At 48.5% G+C, this 22,495-nt stretch overlaps 1 protein-coding gene across 2 annotated transcripts in view; it reads left to right on the plus strand.

The window, feature by feature from the left end:
• Nucleotides 1–22,495, plus strand: part of SUPT6H (SPT6 homolog, histone chaperone and transcription elongation factor) — a 40,026-nt gene that overhangs the window by 12,848 nt on the left and 4,683 nt on the right. The window contains exons 4-31 of one of the 2 annotated variants that reach the window (XR_012425402.1): nucleotides 40–116; nucleotides 472–664; nucleotides 900–984; nucleotides 1,652–1,925; nucleotides 3,191–3,292; nucleotides 3,548–3,664; nucleotides 4,016–4,105; nucleotides 4,292–4,434; nucleotides 6,789–6,937; nucleotides 7,389–7,487; nucleotides 8,237–8,366; nucleotides 8,452–8,602; nucleotides 8,779–8,933; nucleotides 9,131–9,326; nucleotides 9,950–10,089; nucleotides 10,213–10,330; nucleotides 11,676–11,752; nucleotides 11,982–12,117; nucleotides 12,415–12,552; nucleotides 12,631–12,798; nucleotides 13,396–13,523; nucleotides 14,659–14,866; nucleotides 15,392–15,539; nucleotides 16,225–16,367; nucleotides 18,017–18,157; nucleotides 19,620–19,837; nucleotides 21,439–21,677; nucleotides 22,243–22,356. Coding sequence is in view for 1 of the 2 variants with exons in the window: in XM_005583244.5 (XP_005583301.1) it covers nucleotides 40–116; nucleotides 472–664; nucleotides 900–984; nucleotides 1,652–1,925; nucleotides 3,191–3,292; nucleotides 3,548–3,664; nucleotides 4,016–4,105; nucleotides 4,292–4,434; nucleotides 6,789–6,937; nucleotides 7,389–7,487; nucleotides 8,237–8,366; nucleotides 8,452–8,602; nucleotides 8,779–8,933; nucleotides 9,131–9,326; nucleotides 9,950–10,089; nucleotides 10,213–10,330; nucleotides 11,676–11,752; nucleotides 11,982–12,117; nucleotides 12,415–12,552; nucleotides 12,631–12,798; nucleotides 13,396–13,523; nucleotides 14,659–14,866; nucleotides 15,392–15,539; nucleotides 16,225–16,367; nucleotides 18,017–18,157; nucleotides 19,642–19,837; nucleotides 21,439–21,677; nucleotides 22,243–22,356 (4,055 nt within the window). In the remaining variant the exon portion in view is untranslated. The remainder of the gene's footprint in view (nucleotides 1–39; nucleotides 117–471; nucleotides 665–899; nucleotides 985–1,651; nucleotides 1,926–3,190; nucleotides 3,293–3,547; nucleotides 3,665–4,015; nucleotides 4,106–4,291; nucleotides 4,435–6,788; nucleotides 6,938–7,388; nucleotides 7,488–8,236; nucleotides 8,367–8,451; nucleotides 8,603–8,778; nucleotides 8,934–9,130; nucleotides 9,327–9,949; nucleotides 10,090–10,212; nucleotides 10,331–11,675; nucleotides 11,753–11,981; nucleotides 12,118–12,414; nucleotides 12,553–12,630; nucleotides 12,799–13,395; nucleotides 13,524–14,658; nucleotides 14,867–15,391; nucleotides 15,540–16,224; nucleotides 16,368–18,016; nucleotides 18,158–19,619; nucleotides 19,838–21,438; nucleotides 21,678–22,242; nucleotides 22,357–22,495) is intronic. The other variant, XM_005583244.5, reaches the window with a different exon arrangement.

Consider the following 22,495-nt stretch of genomic DNA (forward strand, 5'->3'; position numbering starts at 1 on the left):
GGCCTCCCCATCTCCATGGGCAACACTTTATTTCTCCAGCCTCTTTTGATGACCGCCTGGAGGATGATGATTTTGACCTCATTGAGGAGAATCTGGGTGTCAAAGTCAAAAGAGGAGTAAGTATCATTCTTTGTCTTTGTCCCTGGGGGTGAAGAAAAAAGTCCTGGAAATTTCAGTGTCTCTGGGTGAGGAGGCATATGCAGGACAGTTTGGAGAACATTAGAGCATGGTGTTTGGTATCATTGTACTACAGAGCCTAGATTTGCATCCCAAATCTGGGTGCCTGTTAGAGAAAGTCTTGTCCAAGTTTCAAGGACGGGCTTTGAGGCTACAAGAGCATCACTCAGCATGTTCTTTCCCATCTCCCTTGGTCAGAGTAATTGTGGTGGGAAGAAGCGAGTAAGACTGGAGATGTGGTATCCATATGCGAGACTCCTCAGATCCTGATAAGGCAGGTTTTCCCACCCCTAGCAAAAGTACCGGCGTGTCAAAAAAATGTCAGATGATGAGGACGATGATGAGGAGGAGTATGGCAAGGAGGAGCATGAAAAAGAAGCTATTGCGGAGGAAATCTTCCAGGATGGGGAAGGGGAAGAGGGGCAGGAGGCCATGGAGGCCCCCATGGCTCCTCCAGAGGAGGAGGAAGAAGATGATGAGGAGTCAGGTACGTTATATTGGGCAGGGAAGCCAGTGTTTGGATGGATGTTGGGATTTCCTGGCCCATGGGAACAGGATGGAAACCATTCTTTAGCTACGTCCCTCAGCATTTAACATAAAGGAGTTCCTTTTCAGGAGCTTCCCTTCTCTTGCTCACTGACCACTCACATAGTAGAAACCAAAGCAATTTAGTCCTGGCTCAGTCTCTGACTCTGAACCCCAACCCCTCCTTTTCTACCCAGATATTGACGACTTCATTGTGGATGATGATGGGCAGCCTCTGAAAAAACCTAAGTGGCGGAAAAAGCTTCCTGGATACACAGACGCGTGAGTGGGGTCTGGTACAAGGTGGGAATAAAGTGATTGAGTGGGCCTTGTCAGGAAGGAGGAGGTCAGAGGCCTTTGCCAAAAAGGGGGCATTCCCAGCTTGCAGCCATTTTGCTTCCCTGCCTCAAATAACCTCTACCAGGCAGTGATTTCAGACTGCTCCTGGAAACCCTAGGAGCTGTCTCGGCACTCTAGGGCTACTGTGGGATTGGAGTAGAGTCCCACACGGGCAAGGCTCCAGCATTCCTCTTCCACCTACAGCTTCATGTTTATTCAATTATATATATTGACATTCTTAATGCAATTTTGTTGAAAAAATGCCCGCATCACAATTAACAAATATGAAAGCTTTTGCTCTAAGGGAATACTGTAATGCCTTAGCAGAAGCTGGGTCCACTGAGCAAGATACAGACCCGTCTGCTCTGTTGCTATTTGATTACTGTCACTTGAAGGTGCCAAAGATGGGCTTTTTGTTCTTCCATATACAACAATTTGCCCAGAAATATCCCCCAATGGAAGCCTTTCGTCTGCAGTGAATATGGTTATTTTGTTTACCTTCCTCCTAACCCTCTCAGTTTCCTTGGGACAAGTAAAGGATCTATGCAAGGGCTGCATTTCTCTCCTCTCACCTGAACCTGAGCCAACTGCCTCTTGCTGCCACCCACAGGGCCCTGCAAGAAGCCCAGGAAATCTTCGGTGTGGACTTTGACTATGATGAATTTGAGAAATACAATGAGTATGATGAAGAACTGGAGGAAGAGTATGAGTATGAGGATGATGAGGCTGAGGGTGAAATCCGAGTGCGCCCCAAGAAGACCACCAAGAAGCGTGTGAGCCGTAGGAGCATCTTTGAAATGTATGAGCCCAGTGAGCTAGAAAGCAGCCACCTCACAGATCAGGACAATGAAATCCGAGCCACTGACCTGCCTGAGAGGTTCCAGGTAAGAAACCACCAGCCTCTGCTCTTACACCAATCCATATTTACCTTGTAGCCAAGAAATAATCTAGCAAAAGTCTAGCATTGAGTTTGCAGCATGGGCTTTGAACCCCATCTCACCCGGGGCCTGGGAAATCCAGCTTTTAGAGAAGGGAAGGTAGACTCTACCTTGCTTACGGTTCTTGAAATACTGTTTTCTTTAGAAATCTGTGAAATACAGGCTGGGTGCTGTGGCTCACACCTATAATCCCAGCACTTTGGGAGACCAGGGTGGCAGATTGCTTGAGTCCAAGAACCCAAGACCAGCCTGGGCCACATAGGAAGACCTTGTCTCTACAAAAAATGCAAAAAACTAGCTGGTCGTGATGGTGCACACCTGTAGTCTCAGCCACTCAGGAGGCTGAGGTGGGAAGATTGCTTGAGCTTAGGAGGTCACGACTGCAGTGAGCCATCATTGCACCACTGCACTGAAGCCTAAAAACAGACCCTGTCTCAAAAAAAAAAAATTATGAAATGTTTATGGCCAGGGGCGGTGGTTCACACCTGTAATCCCAGCACTTTGGGAGGCCAAGGTGGGTGGATCACCTGAGGTCAGGAGTTCGAGACCAGCCTGGCCAACATTGTGAAACCCCCCATCTGTACTAAAAATACAAAAAATTAGCTGCGTGGCTCACACCTGTAATCCTAGCACTTTGGGAGGCCAAGGCGGGTGGATTGCCTGAGCTCAGAAGTTAGAGGCCAGCCTGGGCAACACGGTGAAACCCTGTCTCTACTAAAATTAAAAAAAAAAAATTAGCTGGGCGTGGCAGCATGCATCTGTAATCCCAGTTATTTGGGAGGTTCAGGCAGGAGAATTCCTTGAACCTGGGAGGTGGAGGTTATAGTGAGCCTAGATCGCGCCATTGCACTCCAGCCTGGGCAACAGGGCGAGACTCCATCTCAAAAAAAAAAAAAAAATTAGCTGGGCGTGGTGGCAGGTACCTGTGATCTCAGCTACTCAGGAGGCTGAACTCTGGGGGCAAACGTTGAGGTGACCCTAGAACGCGCCATTGCACTCCAGCCTGAGCAACAAGAGCGAGACTCCATCTCAAAAAAAAAAAAAAGAAAAGAAAAGAAAGCAATGCTTATTTCATGCCAGAACAACACTGGTATGGCATTTCCAGAACAATAATGGAAATGTACACTTGATGATCACGCGTTTCTGTCCAAAAAGGTATATGTTTTTCTTAAGTGAGACATAAAGTCCATCTGTTGTCTTTTCCACTGCAGCTCCGCTCCATCCCAGTCAAGGGGGCTGAAGATGATGAACTAGAAGAGGAAGCTGACTGGATCTACAGGAATGCTTTTGCCACACCAACCATTTCTCTCCAGGTACGCAGAAAAGATCCTTAGGTTTTGACATGAACCAAAAGACACTTCATCAAGATGGGGAGCTCGTCCTCCCCTATTTCATACATCTGTGTGCCTGGTACAGAAAACTGTGTATGTAGTCCCAACAAGTGTGTGTATATGAGAAAAATTTTTTAGATTTCATCTGGAAAAGTTATGCTTTGTTATTAAGCAGTCTTGTGTGGTAAGACAAACCAAGTGACATTGTTTTGCTATTTCTTTATTTTCCTGCTTTAGGAAAGCTGTGATTACCTAGACCGAGGGCAGCCAGCCAGCAGCTTCAGTCGGAAAGGGCCCAGCACAATTCAGAAGATCAAAGAGGCCCTGGGCTTCATGCGAAATCAGCATTTTGAGGTAACACCTCAAGCTCTGGTGGCCCATTGGTGAGAAATTTAGTTAGGGGATGAGGGAAACGATAGTTAACTAAATGAGGTGGGAGCCCCCTTCCCCATCCCCTATCCATGACTCAAGAAGTGTTAGGACCCGCAGAGACCCTAGTGATCACGAGAACAATCCTACCCTGTCTGCAGCATTATTTTCTCCTGTTGAGGAAAGCACTAGGCCCTGGAAGGGCTGTGAAGGAGGCCAAGCTTCTGACTGTTGAATTTCCTGGAGCTGTTTGTCCAGAAAGTCATTATCTACTGACAGAGGGGATCTTAGCAGATCTATCGTCTCTGAGTGACTGCAGTCTCTTTGCCATCCTAGGTGCCTTTTATTGCCTTCTACCGAAAGGAGTATGTGGAGCCTGAGTTGCACATCAATGACCTATGGAGAGTCTGGCAGTGGGATGAAAAGGTAATGTGGATCCGTGGCACCCAAGAGGTATGGGCCAGGGTAGGCACCATTACTACCAGGATACCACAAACCCAAACCTCCCAGGCCTGTCTAGTCCCCCCAACTAGGTTTTCTGGTAAGGAACAGAGCAGCCTTGGGTCTCCAGGGCTGAATACGAGCCCTCATTCCTGCCCTACTTCACCTTAGTGGACCCAGCTGCGGATCCGTAAAGAGAACCTAACACGGCTGTTTGAGAAGATGCAGGCTTATCAGTATGAACAGATCTCTGCTGACCCTGACAAACCTCTTGCCGATGGCATTCGGGCTCTGGACACCACTGACATGGAGAGGTAAAACATGCGGTGTTTATTCCATTATGGGAAGCCCTCAGACCAAGTCTGGCCCTGCAAGAGCACTGTTAAACCTTGGAGAATATGTAGCACAGGGCCCCATCCCTTAGAAATCCAACTTGTCACCCAGGCACAGCGGCTCACACCTGTAATCCCAGCACTTTGGGAGGCTGAGGCAGGCAGATCACTTGAGGTCAGGAGTTCGAGACCAGCCTGGCCAGCATGGTGAAACCCCATGTCTACTAAAAATACAAAAAATTATCTGGGAGCAGTGGCGCACGCCTGTAATCCCAATTACTCAGGAGGCTGAAGCAGGAGAATTGTTTGAACCCGGGAGGCAGAGGTTGCCGTGAGCTGAGATCGTGCTACTGCACTCCAGCCTGGGCAACAGAGCAAGACTTTGTCTCAAAAAAAAAAAAAAAAAATTAGAAGCCAGGCACAGGCACAGTGGCTTCTGCCTATAGTCCCAGTTACTTGGGAGGCTGAGGCAAGAGGATCACTTCAGCCCAGGAATTATTTTATTTATTTATTTATTTTTTTTGGAGATAGAGTCTCGCTGTGTCACCCAGGCTGAGTGCAATGGCTTGATCTCAGCTCACTGCAAGCCACGGCCCCCCACTCGCCCCCCCGCCCCCGTTCATGCCATTCTGCTGCCTCAGCCTCCTGAGTAGCTGGGACTACAGGTGCCCACCACCATGCCTAATTTTTTTTTTTGTATTTTTAGTAGAGACAGGGTTTCACCATATTAGCCAGGATGGTCTCAATCTCCCGACCTCGTGATCCGCCCGGCCGATCCTGTCTCTTAAGAAAAAGGGGGCTGGGGCCAGGCCCGGTGGCTCACGCTTGTAATCCCGGCACTTTGGGAGGCCAAGGTGGGCAGGTCATGAAGTCAGGAGTTCAAGACCAGCCTGGCCAACATGGTGAAACCCCATATTTACTGAAAATACAAAAATTAGCTGGGCGTGGTGGCGGGCGCCTGTAATCCCAGTTACTCGGGAGTCTGAGGCAGGAGAATCGCTTGAACCTGGGATGCAGAGGTTGCAGGAGCCGAGATCATGCCACTGCACCACAGAGCCTGGGCGACAGAGCTAGACTCCATCTCAAAAAAGAAAGAAAGAGGAGGCCGGGCATGCGTCATGCCTGTAATCCCAACACTTGGGGAGGCTGAGCTGGGCAGATCACCTGAGGTCACGAGTTCAAGACCAGCCTGGCCAACATGGTGAAACCCCCCCGTCTCTACTAAAAATACAAAAAATTAGCTGGGCTCCTGTAATCCCAGATACTCAGGAGGCTGAAGCAGGAGAATCGCCTAAACCTGGGAGGCAGAGGTTGTAGTGAGCTGAGATCGCGCCATTGCACTCCAACCTGGGTAACAAGAGCAAAACTCTGTCTCAAAAAAAGAAAAAAAGAAAACGGGCTTGGCATGGTGGCTCACACCTGTAATCCCAGCACTTTGGGAGGATGAGGTGGGCAGATGACCTGACATCAGGGGTTTGAAACCAGCTTGGCCAACATGGTGAAACCCTGTCTCTACTAAAAATACAAAAATTAGTCGGTGTGGTGGTGCGCACCTGTGATCCCAGCTACTCCGGAGGCTGAGGCCGGAGAATCTCTTAAACCCAGGAGGTGAAGGTTGCAGTGAGCTGAGATCACGCCATTACACTCCAGCCTGGGTGACAAGAGTGAGACTCCACCTCAAAAAAATAAATAAGTAAGATACGGTCTAGGGCTATCATGTGTCTTGGTTTTGTTTTTGTTTTGTTTGTTTGTTTGTTTTTTAGACAGAGTCTTGCTCTGTTGCCCAGGATGGAGTGCAGTGGCGTGATCTCGGCTCACTGCAAGCTTCACCTCCCGGGTTCACACCATCTGCCTCAGCCTCCCAAGTAGCTGGGACTACAGGCACCCACCACCACACCCAGCTAATTTTTTGTATTTTTAGTAGAGATGGGGTTTCACCATGTTAGCCAGGATGGTCTCACTCTCCTGACCTTGTGATCCCTCCGCCTTGGCCTTCTAAAGTGCTGGGATTACAGGCATGAGCCACCGCACCCAGCTATGTGTCTTTCTCTGTTGCCTAGGATGGAGAGCAGTGGTGATGGAGAGCAGTGGTGTGGTCACAGTTCACGGCAGCCGCAACCTCCCGGGTTCAAGTGATCATCCTCCCTCCAGTCTGGGCAACAGAGTGAGACTCTGTCTCAAAAAAATAATAACAATAATAATAATAATTGGAAAAAACTGGTTGGGATCCCATTTTAGTTGGGATACTGCCTTTTGGGAATTGGACCTCTTAGAGCCAAATTGGATTATATCCTTTCCGCAGTGATGACTGAAACCTTATGTCTCTTCCTTTTCAGGCTCAAGGATGTCCAGTCAATGGATGAGCTGAAAGATGTCTACAACCATTTTCTTCTTTATTATGGCCGAGACATCCCTAAGATGCAGAACGCCGCCAAAGCTAGCCGCAAGAAGCTGAAGCGTGTCAGGGAAGAGGGAGATGAAGAAGGTTAGTGCTGGAAAAGAAAATCCAGGAGACTTGATGGCTGTACATAATGGCTCATGCATGTAATCCCAGCGTTTTGGGATGCCAAGGCAGGTGGATCACCTGAGGTCAGGAGTTCGAGACCAGCCTGGCCAACATGGCAAAACTCCATCTCTACTAAAAATACAAAAGTAGCAGGGCTAGGTGGCACATACCGGTAATCCCAGCTGCTCAGGAGGCTGAGGCATGCCTGAACCTAGAGGCGGTTGTTGCAGTGAGCTGAGATCACGCCACTGCACACCAGCCTGGGCAACAAACCGAGGCTGTGTCTCAAAAACCCAGGAGACTTGATGGCCCATGGCATCTTGAAGGAGACCCTTGGCTGGGTACCCTTTAAGGCTTCTCTCCTAATGTGTCAGATCCTTGGGAGTGATTGGAAACTAGAACCCTCAATCTCCCCGTGTTTTCTTCCCAGGTGAAGGGGACGAGGCAGAAGATGAGGAGCAGAGGGGGCCAGAGCTCAAGCAAGCCTCTCGCCGAGACATGTACACCATCTGCCAGAGTGCTGGGCTAGGTAAAAGCTAGCTTCTTTGGGATTTAGGCATTCTAGCCTGAGCAAGGGAAGTTACCCAGAAAAAAAGACTGGTTGGCAGGAAAAACAAAGGCTATCTGGGTCAGTCACCAATCCAATCCTGAACCAGCCTGTTATCTGGTCTTCAAAAGCACTTCCTCTCCATACCCATTCCCGCCCCACAGTGACAGTTCAGCGTCTCTCTAATTTCCTGAGGTAATGGGAAACTCATGATTAGAGGGAGAGAGTCCAGTCTGTCTGTTTCTTCTGCCTTATAACTGCCCATCAAGTGTTTAAAATCAGTTTTTTCATTGTTCTTTGACCACCTGGTCCTGCTCATTCCTGGCCTCTTTAAATTCCAGTGCCCTAGCTGAGCACAGTGACTCAAGCATGTAATCCCAGCACTTCGAAGGTTAGGGTGGGAGTATCGCTTGAGCCCAGGAGTTGGAGGCCAGCCTGGTCAACATAGCAAGACTCTACAAAAAATACAGAAAAATTAGCCAGGAGTGGTGAGACACACCTGTAGTCCCAGGTACTCGGGAATGCTGAAGTGGAAGGATCACCTGAGCCCAGGAGGTCAAGGCTTCAATGAGCCATGATCACACCACTACCCTTTAGTCTGGGCAACAGAGCGAGACCGTCTCAGGAAAATAACAAAGGCTGGTTCCCAGAATTCCAACTCCAGATTCTGAAAGCCAAGAGGTTTATCAGCCCATCTGCTGCCTTACCCTTCACTCTTCTGTTTGCTTTAGATGGCCTGGCCAAAAAGTTTGGGCTTACTCCCGAGCAGTTTGGGGAGAACCTGCGGGACAGCTACCAGCGGCATGAGACAGAGCAGTTTCCCGCAGAGCCCTTGGAGCTGGCCAAGGATTATGTTTGCAGGTAGGTGTGCAGCAGGTGACTGACAGGAGGAGGGGCCTGAGGGCCACAACAGCCTGGTCCTGTAGCTGCACCATTTTCCCCACAGCCAGTTCCCTACTCCAGAAGCTGTGCTAGAAGGCGCCCGCTACATGGTAGCCCTGCAGATTGCCCGTGAGCCCCTTGTCCGGCAGGTGCTGAGGCAAACCTTCCAAGAGAGAGCCAAGCTAAATATAACCCCCACCAAGAAAGGTAGAAAGGTGAGCTGGGTGAAGGGCTTTGATCCAAGATGTGCCCCAGCTCCTTCTTTGATTGGCCTGAGTTTCTTGCCTTCCACTTCACTGAGCTGTGTGCCTGAAAGCAGAAAGGCAGTCTTTTCTCCTGGGGCCTGGCCCAGCCCATCCACAGGCTCATGATTCTCCCTTCATGTGTGCAGGATGTGGATGAGGCCCACTATGCCTATTCCTTCAAGTACTTAAAGAACAAGCCTGTTAAGGAACTGAGAGATGATCAGTTCCTCAAGATATGCCTGGCTGAAGACGAAGGACTCCTCACCACTGACATCAGCATAGATATGAAGGGAGTGGAAGGGTAAGCAGAACCCTGGCCTGGAGGCTCTCTGGAGAAGGCCTGGTGAGGAGTCTGATGGAGGGAAGGGCCCCTCAGGAGTGGGGAACCACAATTTCATAGTTAAGCAAGCTGTTTTCTCTGGCTTGCTTAGAATGTTTGTGGACATTGGGTGTCCCTTTTCTCCATTCCTGACACCATAGCTTTGTGTCTTTCCTCAGCTATGGCAACGACCAGACATATTTTGAAGAGATAAAACAGTTTTACTACCGAGATGAGTTCAGCCACCAGGTGCAGGAGTGGAACCGGCAGCGCACCATGGCCATCGAACGGGCTTTACAACAGTTCCTCTATGTGCAGATGGCCAAAGAACTCAAGAACAAGCTGCTGGCTGAAGCCAAGGAATATGTCATAAAGGTGAGGGCAGAGACTCACGATTTTTTTTGTGTTTTTTTTTGAGACAATCTTGCTCTGTTGCCCAGGCTGGAGTGCAGTGGCGCGATCTCGGCTCACTACAACCTCCGCCTCCTGGGTTGATTCCATTCTCCTGCCTCAGCCTCCCAAGTAGCTAGGACTACAGGCGCCCGCCACCAAGCCTGGCTAATTTTTTATATTTTTAGTATAAAATAACATGGTTTCACTGTGTTAGCCAGGATAGTCTCGATCTTCTGACCTCGTTATCTGCCAGCCTTGGCCTCCCAAAGTGCTGGGATTACACCATCCTGGCTAATGTGGTGAAACCCCCATCTCTACTAAAAATACAAAAAAATTAGCCGGGCTGGTGGCGGGCACCTGTAGTCCCAGCTGCTCTGGAGGCTGAGGCAGGAGAATGGCGTGAACCTGGGAGGCAGAGCTTGCAGTGAGCAGAAATCGCACCACTGCACTCCAGCCTGGGCAACAGAGCAAGGCTCTGTCTCAAAAAAAAAAAAAAAGCACACACCCTCGCACGTGTGTATGAGTGTGTTTCCGTAGCACACTTGGTGAGCCTGATGACCATAATGTCATCGTGTATGTAATATTCCTTGTGTCTCTTCCCCCAGGCCTGTAGTCGAAAGCTCTACAATTGGTTGAGAGTGGCGCCCTACCGACCAGATCAGCAGGTGGAAGAAGATGACGACTTTATGGACGAGAACCAAGGGAAAGGCATTCGAGTCCTGGGCATTGCTTTCTCCTCTGCCAGGTAACAGCCTGTTTTTGCCTCCCCAGCACCATCTCTTATCTGTCTTCCTAAATTTCATTTTTCTCTCATTTATAACTTCATATTGCTGATTATTGCACTCTTGTTTTTCTGTCCATCTGGCAGAGATCACCCTGTGTTCTGTGCCCTGGTCAATGGTGAAGGAGAAGTGACAGACTTCCTTCGACTGCCCCATTTTACCAAACGGCGAACTGCGTGGAGAGAGGAAGAGCGGGAAAAGAAGGCAAGTGGCTAGGACGAGGTTACTAAGTGTACATCTGGAGTATGTCTTATGATTCAGTGGGAATAAGTGATTATGGTCTAAGCAAAATCCTATGCAAGACTGATTCTCTGATCTGGTCACTGACTTGTCCCCTGGGATGCCTCCCTTCCATGAGCAGTAGATGGCACTCAAGTTATCTGGTACAGAATTTGTTTCTGGCTTGAGGCCAATTCCTAGGCCTTGTGTGCTTCTGGAGTTGCTTTAACTGCCTCTGTTCTTACCAGCATCTGGGTCAGGCTGTTCCAGCAGCTGAAAGCCACTGAGGCGTGAAGCCAGCCTTTTCCCTGCTTTAGCCTTTCAGGGTCTCTTTTTCCAAGGAAAGAAGACTTTCAATTCATTTGGTTGGTATATTTCTGAATTTTGTTTATCCTAATAGTATCTGTGGTATCTTTGAGTTTTGTTGACAGAGCCCCGTTCCTGAAAGAAAAACTTCTTAAGAAACAACTATTTTTTAAATTGTATTATTATTATTATTATTGAAACAGAGTCTTGCTTTGTCGCCAGGCTGGAGTGCAGTGGCAAGAACTCACCTCACTGCAACTTCTGCTTCCCAGGCTCAAGTGATCCTCCTGCCTCAGCCTCCCAAGTAGCTGGGACCACCAGAGGCGTGCACCACCATGCCTGGCTAATTTTTGTATTTTTTGTAGAGACAAGGTTTCACCATATTGCCTAGGCAGGTGTCAAACTCCTAGACTCAAGCGATCCGTCTGCCTCTGCCTCCCAAAGTGCAGGTGTGAGCCACTGCAGCCAGCCCTTAAAATCTTGAAATGGAGATCAGAATATCTAATAGTCCTAACTACTCACATTTTAGCAAAAGTCACACCACAAATGAAATAGCCACAGAAGGAGGACATGCAGGAGTGTGAGGCACTGGAAAGTAAATCATAAGAAACTGGACATTTTTAGGCTGAAGAAAATCATACTTAACCATGTTGATCTTTTCAAAGGGCCCACACCCAAAAGAGAGCGGCTACTAGTTCTTTGTTTTGCTTCACCAAAACTAGAACCAGTGGCTAAGTATTAGATTTTGGTCTACAATAAAAAAGAACGGTTTCCTCACTTCATCCTTGCGACCTAGCCAGTGGCAGCTAGTACCACTGGAGTGCCGTTCTAGTCAGTGGAATTATTAAGCAGAGGCAGGGTGGCCAACTTTCAGGAAGAGGTGGGAATGGTTCCTTGGAAGCACCTTGGACCAGATATCTGAAGACTTTTCCAGTTCTTACAAGATCTCCAACATAGGGAGATAGAATTGCCTGAAATCTTCACATCCTCAGAGCCATTCAGCTTCAATTTTCTTTCAATCCAGGCTCAAGACATTGAAACGCTAAAGAAATTTCTCCTGAATAAGAAGCCTCATGTGGTGACAGTTGCAGGAGAGAACAGGTAGGTGGGAATTAGACCACACCTAGTTTAAGGCTATGACCCAATTCATCCCTTATTATTGTATCTGGCATATACCTATAACATATGGGGCTTGTGCCTGTGCAGGGAGTGTGCCTGGCGGTGTTTTACCTCATTGTCTTCAAAGCCCTTTCCTCCCTGCTCCCAAGGCAGTCATGAGACTGTCCATCCCTAAGAAAATGTATTCATTGACCAACACTCATCCCACCAGGGACGCCCAGATGTTGATTGAAGATGTGAAACGCATTGTACATGAGTTGGATCAGGGCCAGCAGCTGTCATCTATTGGGGTAGAGCTGGTTGACAACGAGTTGGCCATTCTCTATATGAACAGCAAGAAGTCAGAGGTAATGCTGGAGCCCCACCCTTAGGGCCTGCCCAGGCAAGTGCTATTAGTCCCAAAGAGATTAAATAGGGAAACAAAGGTTATCAGGGCACAGGATTATACCTGTGTACTTATCCATGCGGAAGTTCTCCGTTTTGCAGTTATGGTTCAGATTGGGAGTCCCAGAAATTAAATCGGTCCCAGGAAAAAAGATCCCAGAGAAGCAGAGAAAATGATTTAAACAAGAATGGTTTGGATTTCCTCTTGATGTTGGAGCTGAGGGTATTTTAAGGCCCTGCTGACCCTCATTTGACTCTAGGCAGAATTCCGGGATTACCCTCCAGTGCTGAGACAGGCCGTCTCCCTGGCCCGGCGCATCCAGGACCCTCTGATTGAATTTGCCCAGGTGTGCAGTTCCGATGAAGACATCCTGTGTCTCAAGTTTCACCCCTTGCAGGTGAGTAGGATTTGACAGGCAGACTTGGGTGGAGGGAAAGGCAGAGTAACCTTACTCCTGCCTGCTTAATGTCAACAGGAGCATGTGGTGAAAGAGGAGCTGCTCAACGCCTTGTACTGTGAATTTATCAACCGAGTCAATGAGGTCGGGGTCGATGTCAACCGTGCCATTGCCCACCCTTACAGCCAGGCCTTGATCCAGTATGTTTGTGGCCTGGGACCTCGGAAAGGGACCCACCTCCTGAAGGTAGGATTGGAGTGAATTCAGAAATTTTAAAACTTGCCATTTCATTGAATATGAATATATACTTTGTCAGTATAATATAATAGCTCAGGAAGACCAAGGTTAGTGACTTGTCCAAAATCACTCAGCTAGTGAGAGTCAGAGTCTGACTTCAGACCCAGTTGGCCAAAGCTATGCCCTTCACTGCTGCTTGCACCACCACGCCCGTCTAATTTTTTGTATTTTTAGTAGAGATGGGGTTTCACCATGTTGACCAGGCTGGTCTCGAACGCCTGACCTCAAGTGATCCACTTGCCTCAGCCAAAGTGTTGGGATTACAGGCATGAGCCACTGCGCCCAGCCAACTAGTGTTAACTTGTAACTTATAAGCCGTACATTAGGTCTTTGGTGTAGGTATAACATCATTTATTATTTTCCCATTTAAAGCAAAACTTTTGTTTGTTTGTTTTTTAATTTTGAGTAGTCGATAGTGTGCTGTAGTACTCAACTAGATACTGGGTGGGGACAGAATTTTTGTTACGAGGGTTTAATAGAGACTGGAACAGTCTGGGGAGGTGGGGCCTGGTTACTGCCCTGGCTCAGTCCAGCTCTCTCCCCCAGATCCTGAAGCAGAACAACACCCGGCTCGAGAGCCGGACGCAGCTGGTCACCATGTGCCACATGGGTCCCAAAGTCTTCATGAATTGCGCTGGCTTCCTCAAGATCGACACGGCCTCCCTGGGGGACAGGTGATGCCCTCTGCCTGGATGGGGCAGGAGGAATTCCCTTGGGGGCTTTGTTTTCGGGTTTCAGGGGTTAGGGCTATCAAAGGGCCACAAGCCATTTAATTTAGGAAATGTTTTAAAGAAAAGGTAAGGAACTTTATTCAGTCAAGAGCCCCTGACCTATGGAAAAGATCGGTTCAATTATGTGAAACATTTTTCATGTGAGAGAAACATAAAAAGGACCAGCTTAGCTTATAAATTAAGCATGGAAAACACAAGATTTTGTTCAGTGAACACAAACTTGCTTTTTTTTTATTATGGTTTGTTGTGGCCAGATAAGGGTGGGAATAGCAGGGGCAATGAAAAAGGAGTTTGGGGGTATGAAGAGATAAGGAAGGGGGAGAGAGATTTGGTATGTTTTGAGATGATGTTATTAAGAGAAAGTTCTATTCACTTGGACTTTGGACTTCACTATTGACCTCTTCCTCTCCAGAAGTTATCAACTCAGTCTTTGGAGGATCTTTTCCACGGGCACATAGCTCCTCATTCAGTAATGGAAATCAGTGGGGAAATAGGCTTCAAGTTCTAAAACTTCATTTTCCACTCAGCTTTGCTGTAACACTCCACGAATAACATAGGTCCATGTGAGTGCACGGGCAAGACCAGCCTGGGAAGGCTTTATGGGGGAAAATAGCTATCAGCAAATTTTCGAAGGTTTTTTTTCCCCTTTCTTGATTTATCTTATTATAAGACTCATATAACTTCATCATATAAAATTCAACATGTAGAAATATTATGCAGAAAGTGGAAGTCCCCCATAATCCCACCCCCCAGAGATAACTACCATAACAATTTTATGTATACTACAGTTTTTCTAAATTTTATTTTTGCTATGCATTTACTAACTACCCATTTACTACAAAAATGGGATCATATGGTTCATAGTGTTTTTGCAGTGCATTTTTCACGTATCAATATATTGTGGCCATCTTTCCATGTCAGCACACATAGATCTACCTCATTCTTGTTAATGGCTGTATAGTATTCCATTGTATGGAGGTGCCCTAATTTATTTAACCAGTTCCCCATTGGTGGACATTTGGGATGTTACTAGAAGCTTCTCGTTCTATATCCTATTCCTTTTCTGCCTTTCCTCCAGCACTGACTCATATATTGAAGTCCTTGATGGTTCCCGCGTCCACCCTGAGACTTATGAGTGGGCTAGGAAGATGGCAGTGGATGCCCTGGAATACGATGAATCAGCCGAGGATGCCAATCCTGCAGGAGCCCTCGAAGAAATATTGGAAAACCCAGAGCGACTCAAAGACCTGGACCTTGATGCCTTTGCAGAAGAGCTGGAGAGGCAGGTAAGGGACAGCATGGAAGGCCCGGCAGGAAAACCCATCCCAAGTGGCCAGGCTAGTAGGAGACTTGGGTAGTGAGTGTGCAGAGAAAGCCTGATACTGTTAGTATGGCAGACTTGACCCTCTCATCTTCCTGCCCTGCTCTACCAGATTCCTCAAGGAATTTTTTGGTCTGCTTGTTAAGGAGCCAGGGGAGTCTGAGATTGCCACCATAATTACAAGGGGCAGGAGGGAGTTGGGAGGATGTCAGTACTACAGTTTCCGTCTAGGCCCCCTTTCCTCCTTTCTAACAGCACAGCTTTGCATATATCTGTGGACTCATTGGGGTTCCGTGAAGTATTTTGATTACAGGACAGTGTTTCATGGCTAAGTTTGAAAACCACCTTTAGTAAATGTTGATGGAAAGAAGAGAAGAAGCCCTGACAGAAACGTACTCCCATCTGGAGAGGCCCGCCCCTTCCACGGGACCCCCTGAGGCTCAGGTTGGGGGGCAGCTGCAAGGCTCTTCTTGATGGGCTTCTTCCCCAGGGCTATGGTGACAAACACATCACACTCTATGACATCCGGGCAGAGTTGAGCTGTCGATACAAGGACCTCCGGACAGCCTACCGCTCTCCCAACACAGAGGAGATCTTCAATATGTTAACCAAAGAAACACCAGAGACCTTCTACATTGGTAAATTCTGGGGTCGTTTTTTTATTGGGAGCAGGGGGTGTGTTTACCATGTACATTCAAACCAAGCAGCAGTTCCAGCAGATTGAGGCAGGTTTGTGTTGTACATGGGGAAGACCAGGAGAGCATTTTAAAAGACTGAAGAGTCCTGGACTGAAAATCAAAACTGAATTTAAGGTCAGATGTGCTTCCAATGTGCTGTGGAATCTTCATGCAGTTAGTCTTCTTATAGCTTTATTTTCTGTATCATCAAATCAGGGGAACGGCCAGGCACAGTGGCTCATGCCTGTAATCCCAGCACTTTGGGAGGCCAAGGCAGGCAGACTGCTTGAGGCCAGGAGTTCGAGACCAGCCTGGGCAACATGGTGAAACCCCCATCTCTACTAAAAATACAAAAATTAGCTGGGCGTGGTGGTGGGCACCTGTAATCCCAGCTACTCTGGAGGCTGAGGCAGGAGGATTCCTTGAACCTGGGAGGCAGAGGTTACAGTAAGCCGAGATGGCGCTGCTATACTCCAGCCTGGGCAACAGAGCGAGACTTCGTCTCAAAAAAAATAAATAAAGCTCAGGAAGAGTTCCCTCTTCAAGGATGGGAAGGAAGTCAGATATTCTGTCACTTAAAGGCTGGTGGAAATAAGTTCTTTCCACATTCTCTGAGCCTGCTCCCCATCCTCTTTCCTTCTTGCAGGAAAGCTCATCATCTGCAATGTCACTGGCATCGCCCACAGGCGTCCCCAGGGTGAGAGCTATGACCAGGCGATCCGCAATGATGAGACAGGGCTGTGGCAGTGCCCCTTCTGTCAGCAGGACAATTTCCCTGAACTAAGCGAGGTGTGTGCTGCAGCGTTATCTTGCTCAGTGGATTTTCTTGGTTGAATGATCTCGGTGCCTAAAGGGAATCAGAGATGAGGGTGTTCTAGATCATGCTTTTACCAAACAAGTACACAAGGAAGGAAGACAGATAGAAAACATACAGGTTTAGCATGAAGTCCCTTCTGAGAAGGCTGACATAGCTGGGTACAGTGGCTCACGCCTATAATCCTAGCACTTTGTGGGGCTAAGGTGGGCGGTTCATCTGAGGTCAGGGGTTCGAGACCAGCCTGGCCAAGATGGTGAAACCCCATCTCTACTAAAAATACAAAAATTAGCCAGTTGCGGTGGCACATGCCTGTAATCCCAGCTACTCAGGAGGCTGAGACAGGAGAATCACTTGAACCGAAGAGGTGGAGGTTGCAGTGAACCAAGATCATACCACTGTACCGCATCCTGGGCGACAGAATGAGACTTCGTCTCAGAAAAGGGAAAAAAAAAAGGCTGACATGGAAACTTATTACAGTCACTGGGTCAAAACAAAATGGCAGCCAGGCATGGTGGCACGTACATATAGTGGTTCACGCCTGTGCCAGCTACATCGGAGGCTGATTTGGGAGGATTACTTGAGCCCAGGATTTCGAGGCCAGCCTGGGCAACGTAGCAAGACCCCATCTCCTTTTTTTAAAAAGGAAGGGGCAGCTGGGCGCCGTGGCTCATGCCTGTAATCCCAGCATTTTGGGAGGCTGAGGCAGGCAGATCACAAGGTCAGGAGATCGAGACCATCCTGGCTAACACGGTGAAACCTCTTCTGTATTAAAAAATACAAAAAATTAGCTGGGCGTGGTGGCGGGTGCCTGTAGTCCCAGCTACTTGGGAGGCTGAGGCAGGAGAATGGTGTTAACCTGGGAGTCAGAGCTTGCAGTGAGCCAAGATTGCGCCACTGCACTCCAGCCTGGGCAACAGGCAAGACTCTGTCTCAAAAAAAAAAAAATTGCCCAGACTAGGGGGTGTGCGCTTATAGTCCCAGCTACTCGAGAGGCCGAGGTGGAAGGATCACTTGAGCCTGAGAGATTGAGGCCGCAGTGAACCCTGATTGCACCACTGCACTTCAGCCTAGGCAGAATGATCCTGTCTCAAGAAAAATAAAAAGATGGCTCGGCGTGGTGGCTCACACCTGTAATCCCAGCACTTTCAGAGGCTTAGGTGGGCAGATCACCTGAGGTCAGGAGTTCGAGACCAGCCTGGCCAACATCGTGAAACCCCGTCTCTACTAAAAATATAAAAATCCACCCGGTGTGGTGGTGCACGCCTGTAATCCCAGCTGCTCAGGAGGCTGAGGCACGAGAATCGGCTTGAACCCAGGAGGCGGAGGTTGCAGTGAGCCAAGATTGCGCCACTGCACTCCAGCCTGGGCAACAGAGCAAGACTCCATCTCAAAGAAAAAGATTCATCTGATGGCCAGTGGTGCCAAGCATCAGCTATGAGACAAGGGACTTTGTAGAAGTTCAAATTCTGTCTTGGCAGATGACTAAGTCATCATTGTGTTTTCAGATCATGCTGCAAGGTGTCAGTGGTAAAAGAAATTACAACACCTCTGGGAGCTCTTTTCTGCATAAGCGATCTCTAGAATCTTGATAATCAAGCTCCTCTCCTCATGCCCTCTTTAGGTGTGGAACCACTTTGACAGCGGTTCGTGCCCAGGCCAGGCCATCGGTGTCAAAACACGGCTAGACAATGGTGTCACCGGCTTCATCCCCACCAAATTCCTCAGTGACAAAGTGGTAAAGCGGCCAGAAGAACGAGTGAAGGTAGAGGGCTGACTGTCCTAAGGTCATAGTGCAATTTTCAGCTGCCCAGATCAGGTTGTCTTTAACTTTGGGCTGTCCCCACCAGAAGTTAGGCTCTGTTCCCAGTGGCTTCTGGTGGGAAGCATTTCAGGGAAGATTTATAACTAGTTGAAAGAAGCTAGGGTGAGAAGCATTTGAATGAGTAGCAGCTTTTGTTCACTGCCTTTGTGAAATTTCAGCAAGTTCCCAGTCCTTTAGGAGAGGGCTCTCTCTTCCTGTGTGGGAAGCTGCAGTTCAGTCCAGAGGGCAGGGCCCAGCATTTCATGCTGTGAAACAGAAAAAGGCTCTGCCTGTTCTCCCAAGACCAGGCAGCAGTGCTGTAGAGGATGGAAAATAATGCATGGCACAGCCCCTGTGCACAGGGAGCCTCTGGATCCTCTAGGCAGAACCAGATAACAGAAGGAACCTTGAGATGGTGTCTGTGGATGGGGAGGAAATCTCTAGGCTTCCTTACTGTTCTGTTATTTTCCGGCCATATATTATGCACCCACTAGATACCAGCACTGACATCGACATATGTTGTCTCTAATCTCACATGCTGATGGAAATGGAAATACTGTCTTTTGTCAGAGAAATTCAGCATTTTTCAGAATCACCCAGTTAGTGACATAGCTGATACCAGCTCTGCCAAATTCACTGGTTCTGAGTGTTGTGAATGCCTGAGAACTATGACTTAGGAGGGCTGGGGAAAGATAGTTCTAACAAATGAAGCTGGGGAGATTTTTCACAAGGAGGAGAGTGATGCAGAGTGACTGACTTTTGCTACTACTTAGAAGGGCTTATGTCAAGGGTAAGCTACAGAAAACAACTATTATTTTGCTTCCCCTTCAAAAAGGGAAGTCAGGCCAGGCGCAGCAGCTCACACCTGTAATCCCAACACTTCAGGAGGCCAAGGTGGGTGGATCATCACTTGAAGTCAGGAGTTCGAGACTAGCCTGGCCAACATGGTGAAACCTCGTCTCTACAGAAAATAAAAAAATTAGCCGGGCGTGGTGGCATGCGCCTGTAATCCCAGCTACTTGGGAGGCTAAGACAGGAGCACTGCTTGAACCCTGTGTGGAGGTTGCAGTGAGCCAAGATCACGCTACTGCACTCTAGCCTGGGAGACGAGTGAGACTGTCTCAAAAAAAGTGGGGGGCTTTGGGGAGTCAACCTTTGATGGCACTTTAGGAGCAGTAACTAGGCAACTTCATTGGAGAAGAGAAGAGTGCCAGGGACAGGGTAGATCCAGCAGGCTCCAGCTGGTTTTCCTGCCCAGAGTGGAGGCATCAATGCAGGGATTCCACGCCAAACTCCCAGCCTGCCATTCAGCAGCTGGCTGGCTTTGGGCGAGTCACTTTACACCTTACACCTTTCTGCCTGGACTTTGGTTTTCTCGTGTGTGAAATAGGGCATCGGGCTAGATCATCTTTGTCCCTTCCAGCTCAAATGTTCTGTGGATCTAGGTGGGAATGACTGTTCACTGCCGCATCATGAAGATTGACATTGAGAAGTTCAGTGCAGACCTGACCTGCCGTACCTCAGACCTCATGGACAGGAACAATGAGTGGAAGCTGCCCAAGGACACCTACTATGACTTTGATGCTGAAGCTGCAGACCACAAGCAGGAGGAGGACATGAAGCGGAAGCAGCAGCGGACCAGTGAGTGTGCCTCCCACCATCTCTGTGCACCCTGAATCTTGGCAGTTCTCCCAGTGCGAGATTCAGGCCACAGGATGCACATGTGTCAGTCTCAAGTGGAAGTAGGTACTCAGCTTTGAGGTGCTGAGGCCTGGAGATGTCATGAAAGAGTCATAGGTAGGGCTGGAACCCAGAGTCTTTTGGGTCACATTTGCCTTGTGACTCTTAAGGCCTCATTCTTTCAGTGTCCTAGGAGCCCAGGTTAATGTGTCCTTCATATCAGCTAATCCAGGCCCAGAGAAGGTGAAGGAGTCTCACAATCCAATAGTGGGTCAGAAATTAAGCCCAAACAGGGTGGCTCATGGCTGTAGCCCTGCACTTTGGGAGGCCAAGGCAGGAGGAGCACTTGAGCCCAGGAGTTTAAGACCAACATGGGTAACTTAGTAGAGCCCATCGCTACAAAAATATTTTAAAAATTAGCCAGGAGGCCGGGCATGGTGGCTCAAGCCTGTAATCCCAGCACTTTGAGAGGCTGAGACGGGCGGATCACGAGGTCAGGAGATCGAGACCATCCTGGCTAACATGGTGAAACCCCGTCTCCACTAAAAAATACAAAAAAAAAAAAAACTAGCCAGGTGAGGTGGCAGGCGCCTGTAGTCCCAGCCACTCGGGAGGCTGAGGCAGAAGAATGGCATAAACCCGGGAGGCAGAGCTTGCAGTGGGCCGAGATCCAGCCACTGCACTCCAGCCTGGGCGACACAGTGAGACTCTGTCTCAAAAAAAAAAAAAAAAATTAGCCAGGAGCCGGGTGCGGTGGCTCATGCCTATAATCCCAGCACTTTGGAGGCTGAGGCAGGCAGATCACCTGAGGTCAGGAGTTCAAGACCAACCTGGCCAAAATGGTGAAACCCCGTCTCTACCAAAAATATAAAAACTAGCCAGGTGTGGTGGTGGGCACCTGTAATCCCAGCTACTGAGGCAGGATAATTGCTTGAACCCAGGAGGGAGAAGTTGCAGTGAGCTGAAATTGCACCACTGCACTACAACGTGGGTGACAGAGTGAGACTCTGTCCCAAAAAAAAAAAAAAAAATGGCCAGGCGTGGTAGTTCACGCCTGTAACCCCAGCACTTTGGGAGGCTGAGGCAGGCGGGTCACTTGAGGTCAGGAGTTGAAGACAAGCCTGGCCAAAATGGTGAAACCCCGTCTCTACTAAAAATACAAAAACTAGCCAGGCGTGATGGTGGGCGCCTGTAATCACAGCTACTGAGGCAGGAGAATTGCTTGAACCCAGGAGGGAGAAGTTGCAGCGAGCCGAAATTGCACCACTGCATTACAACATGGGTGACAGAATGAGACTCTGTCTCAAAAAAAAAAAAAAAAAAAATTAGCCAGCCATGGTGATGTACACCAGTATTCCCAGCTATTTTAGAGGCCGAGACAGGAGGATCACTTGAGCCCAGGAGTTCGAGGCTACAGTGAGCCATGATTGTGCCACTGGCACTCCAGCCCAGGTGACAGAGCACCCCAACTCAATAAATAAGAAGTGAAGGCCTGGTTTGTCCTGTTGCTGCCAGCTCCTACTTGCATCATCCAGTCTGTACTACTTTTCTGCTCTCTTCAGCATACATCAAGAGAGTGATCGCACACCCATCCTTCCATAATATCAATTTCAAGCAAGCAGAAAAGATGATGGAGACCATGGACCAGGGTGATGTGATTATCCGACCAAGCAGCAAGGGCGAGAACCACCTGACAGTGACCTGGAAAGTCAGTGATGGCATCTACCAACATGTGGATGTGCGGGAGGAGGGCAAGGAAAATGCCTTCAGCCTGGGAGCCACTCTGTGGATCAACAGTGAGGTGAGAGCCAGTACTTGCCCGCCTCCCATCCCACTCCTGCTTTCAGAAAAGCGCTGTTCAGGGCGCCTTCACCTGACATTAGTAACTCGGGTCATAGGTATTTTAGCTGTGCAGAGCAACAAAAGGGGAGGTGGTTTGCAGAATGAGTCATTTGATATCAATTTTGTTTATTTTGTCCCCTCATTTCCTGTCTTCCAAACGTTAAAATAGTCTACCTAGAGAGAGCTGGTGGAGGAAAAGAAGAAAATACACATGTGTACGCACACACATATATCAAGTTTCTCTTTTCTGTTTTCAGTGAAGAGAAATCTGGTGAATTTTCCTGTTGTTCCCAAGCACTAGGGGAGAATCAAAGCCAGGATTTAAAGGACTTTATGCCCTGTGAGCTAATATATCTGGACATGACACAGATGGATAAATTGAGGGGACTTTGCTATGGAGTAAGGCTTCAGCAGGACTGAGAAGCCCGTCCCCTGCCACGGTTTCTCTTCTGGATGGATTCGAGGAAGGACCAAGAGCCTCAGCTCTGGATATGACACATGAGGCCTTTACCTTCTTCCCACAGGAATTTGAAGATTTGGATGAGATTGTTGCTCGCTATGTCCAGCCCATGGCATCCTTCGCCCGGGACCTTCTAAACCACAAGTATTATCAGGACTGCAGCGGTGGGGACCGCAAGGTGAGCCCAGGTCTCTCTGAGGGATGACACTTTCCAGTCACTTAAGGATCTACGCTTTTCCCTTCAGTGTAGGGGACACTCAAGCGGTAAAGGAAGTGTACATCATGTGTGCACGAGACATTGTGTACCAAGCATGCTG

Source organism: Macaca fascicularis, chromosome 16, assembly GCF_037993035.2.
Source record: "Macaca fascicularis isolate 582-1 chromosome 16, T2T-MFA8v1.1".
In the NCBI taxonomy this organism is placed as follows: domain Eukaryota; kingdom Metazoa; phylum Chordata; class Mammalia; order Primates; family Cercopithecidae; genus Macaca; species Macaca fascicularis.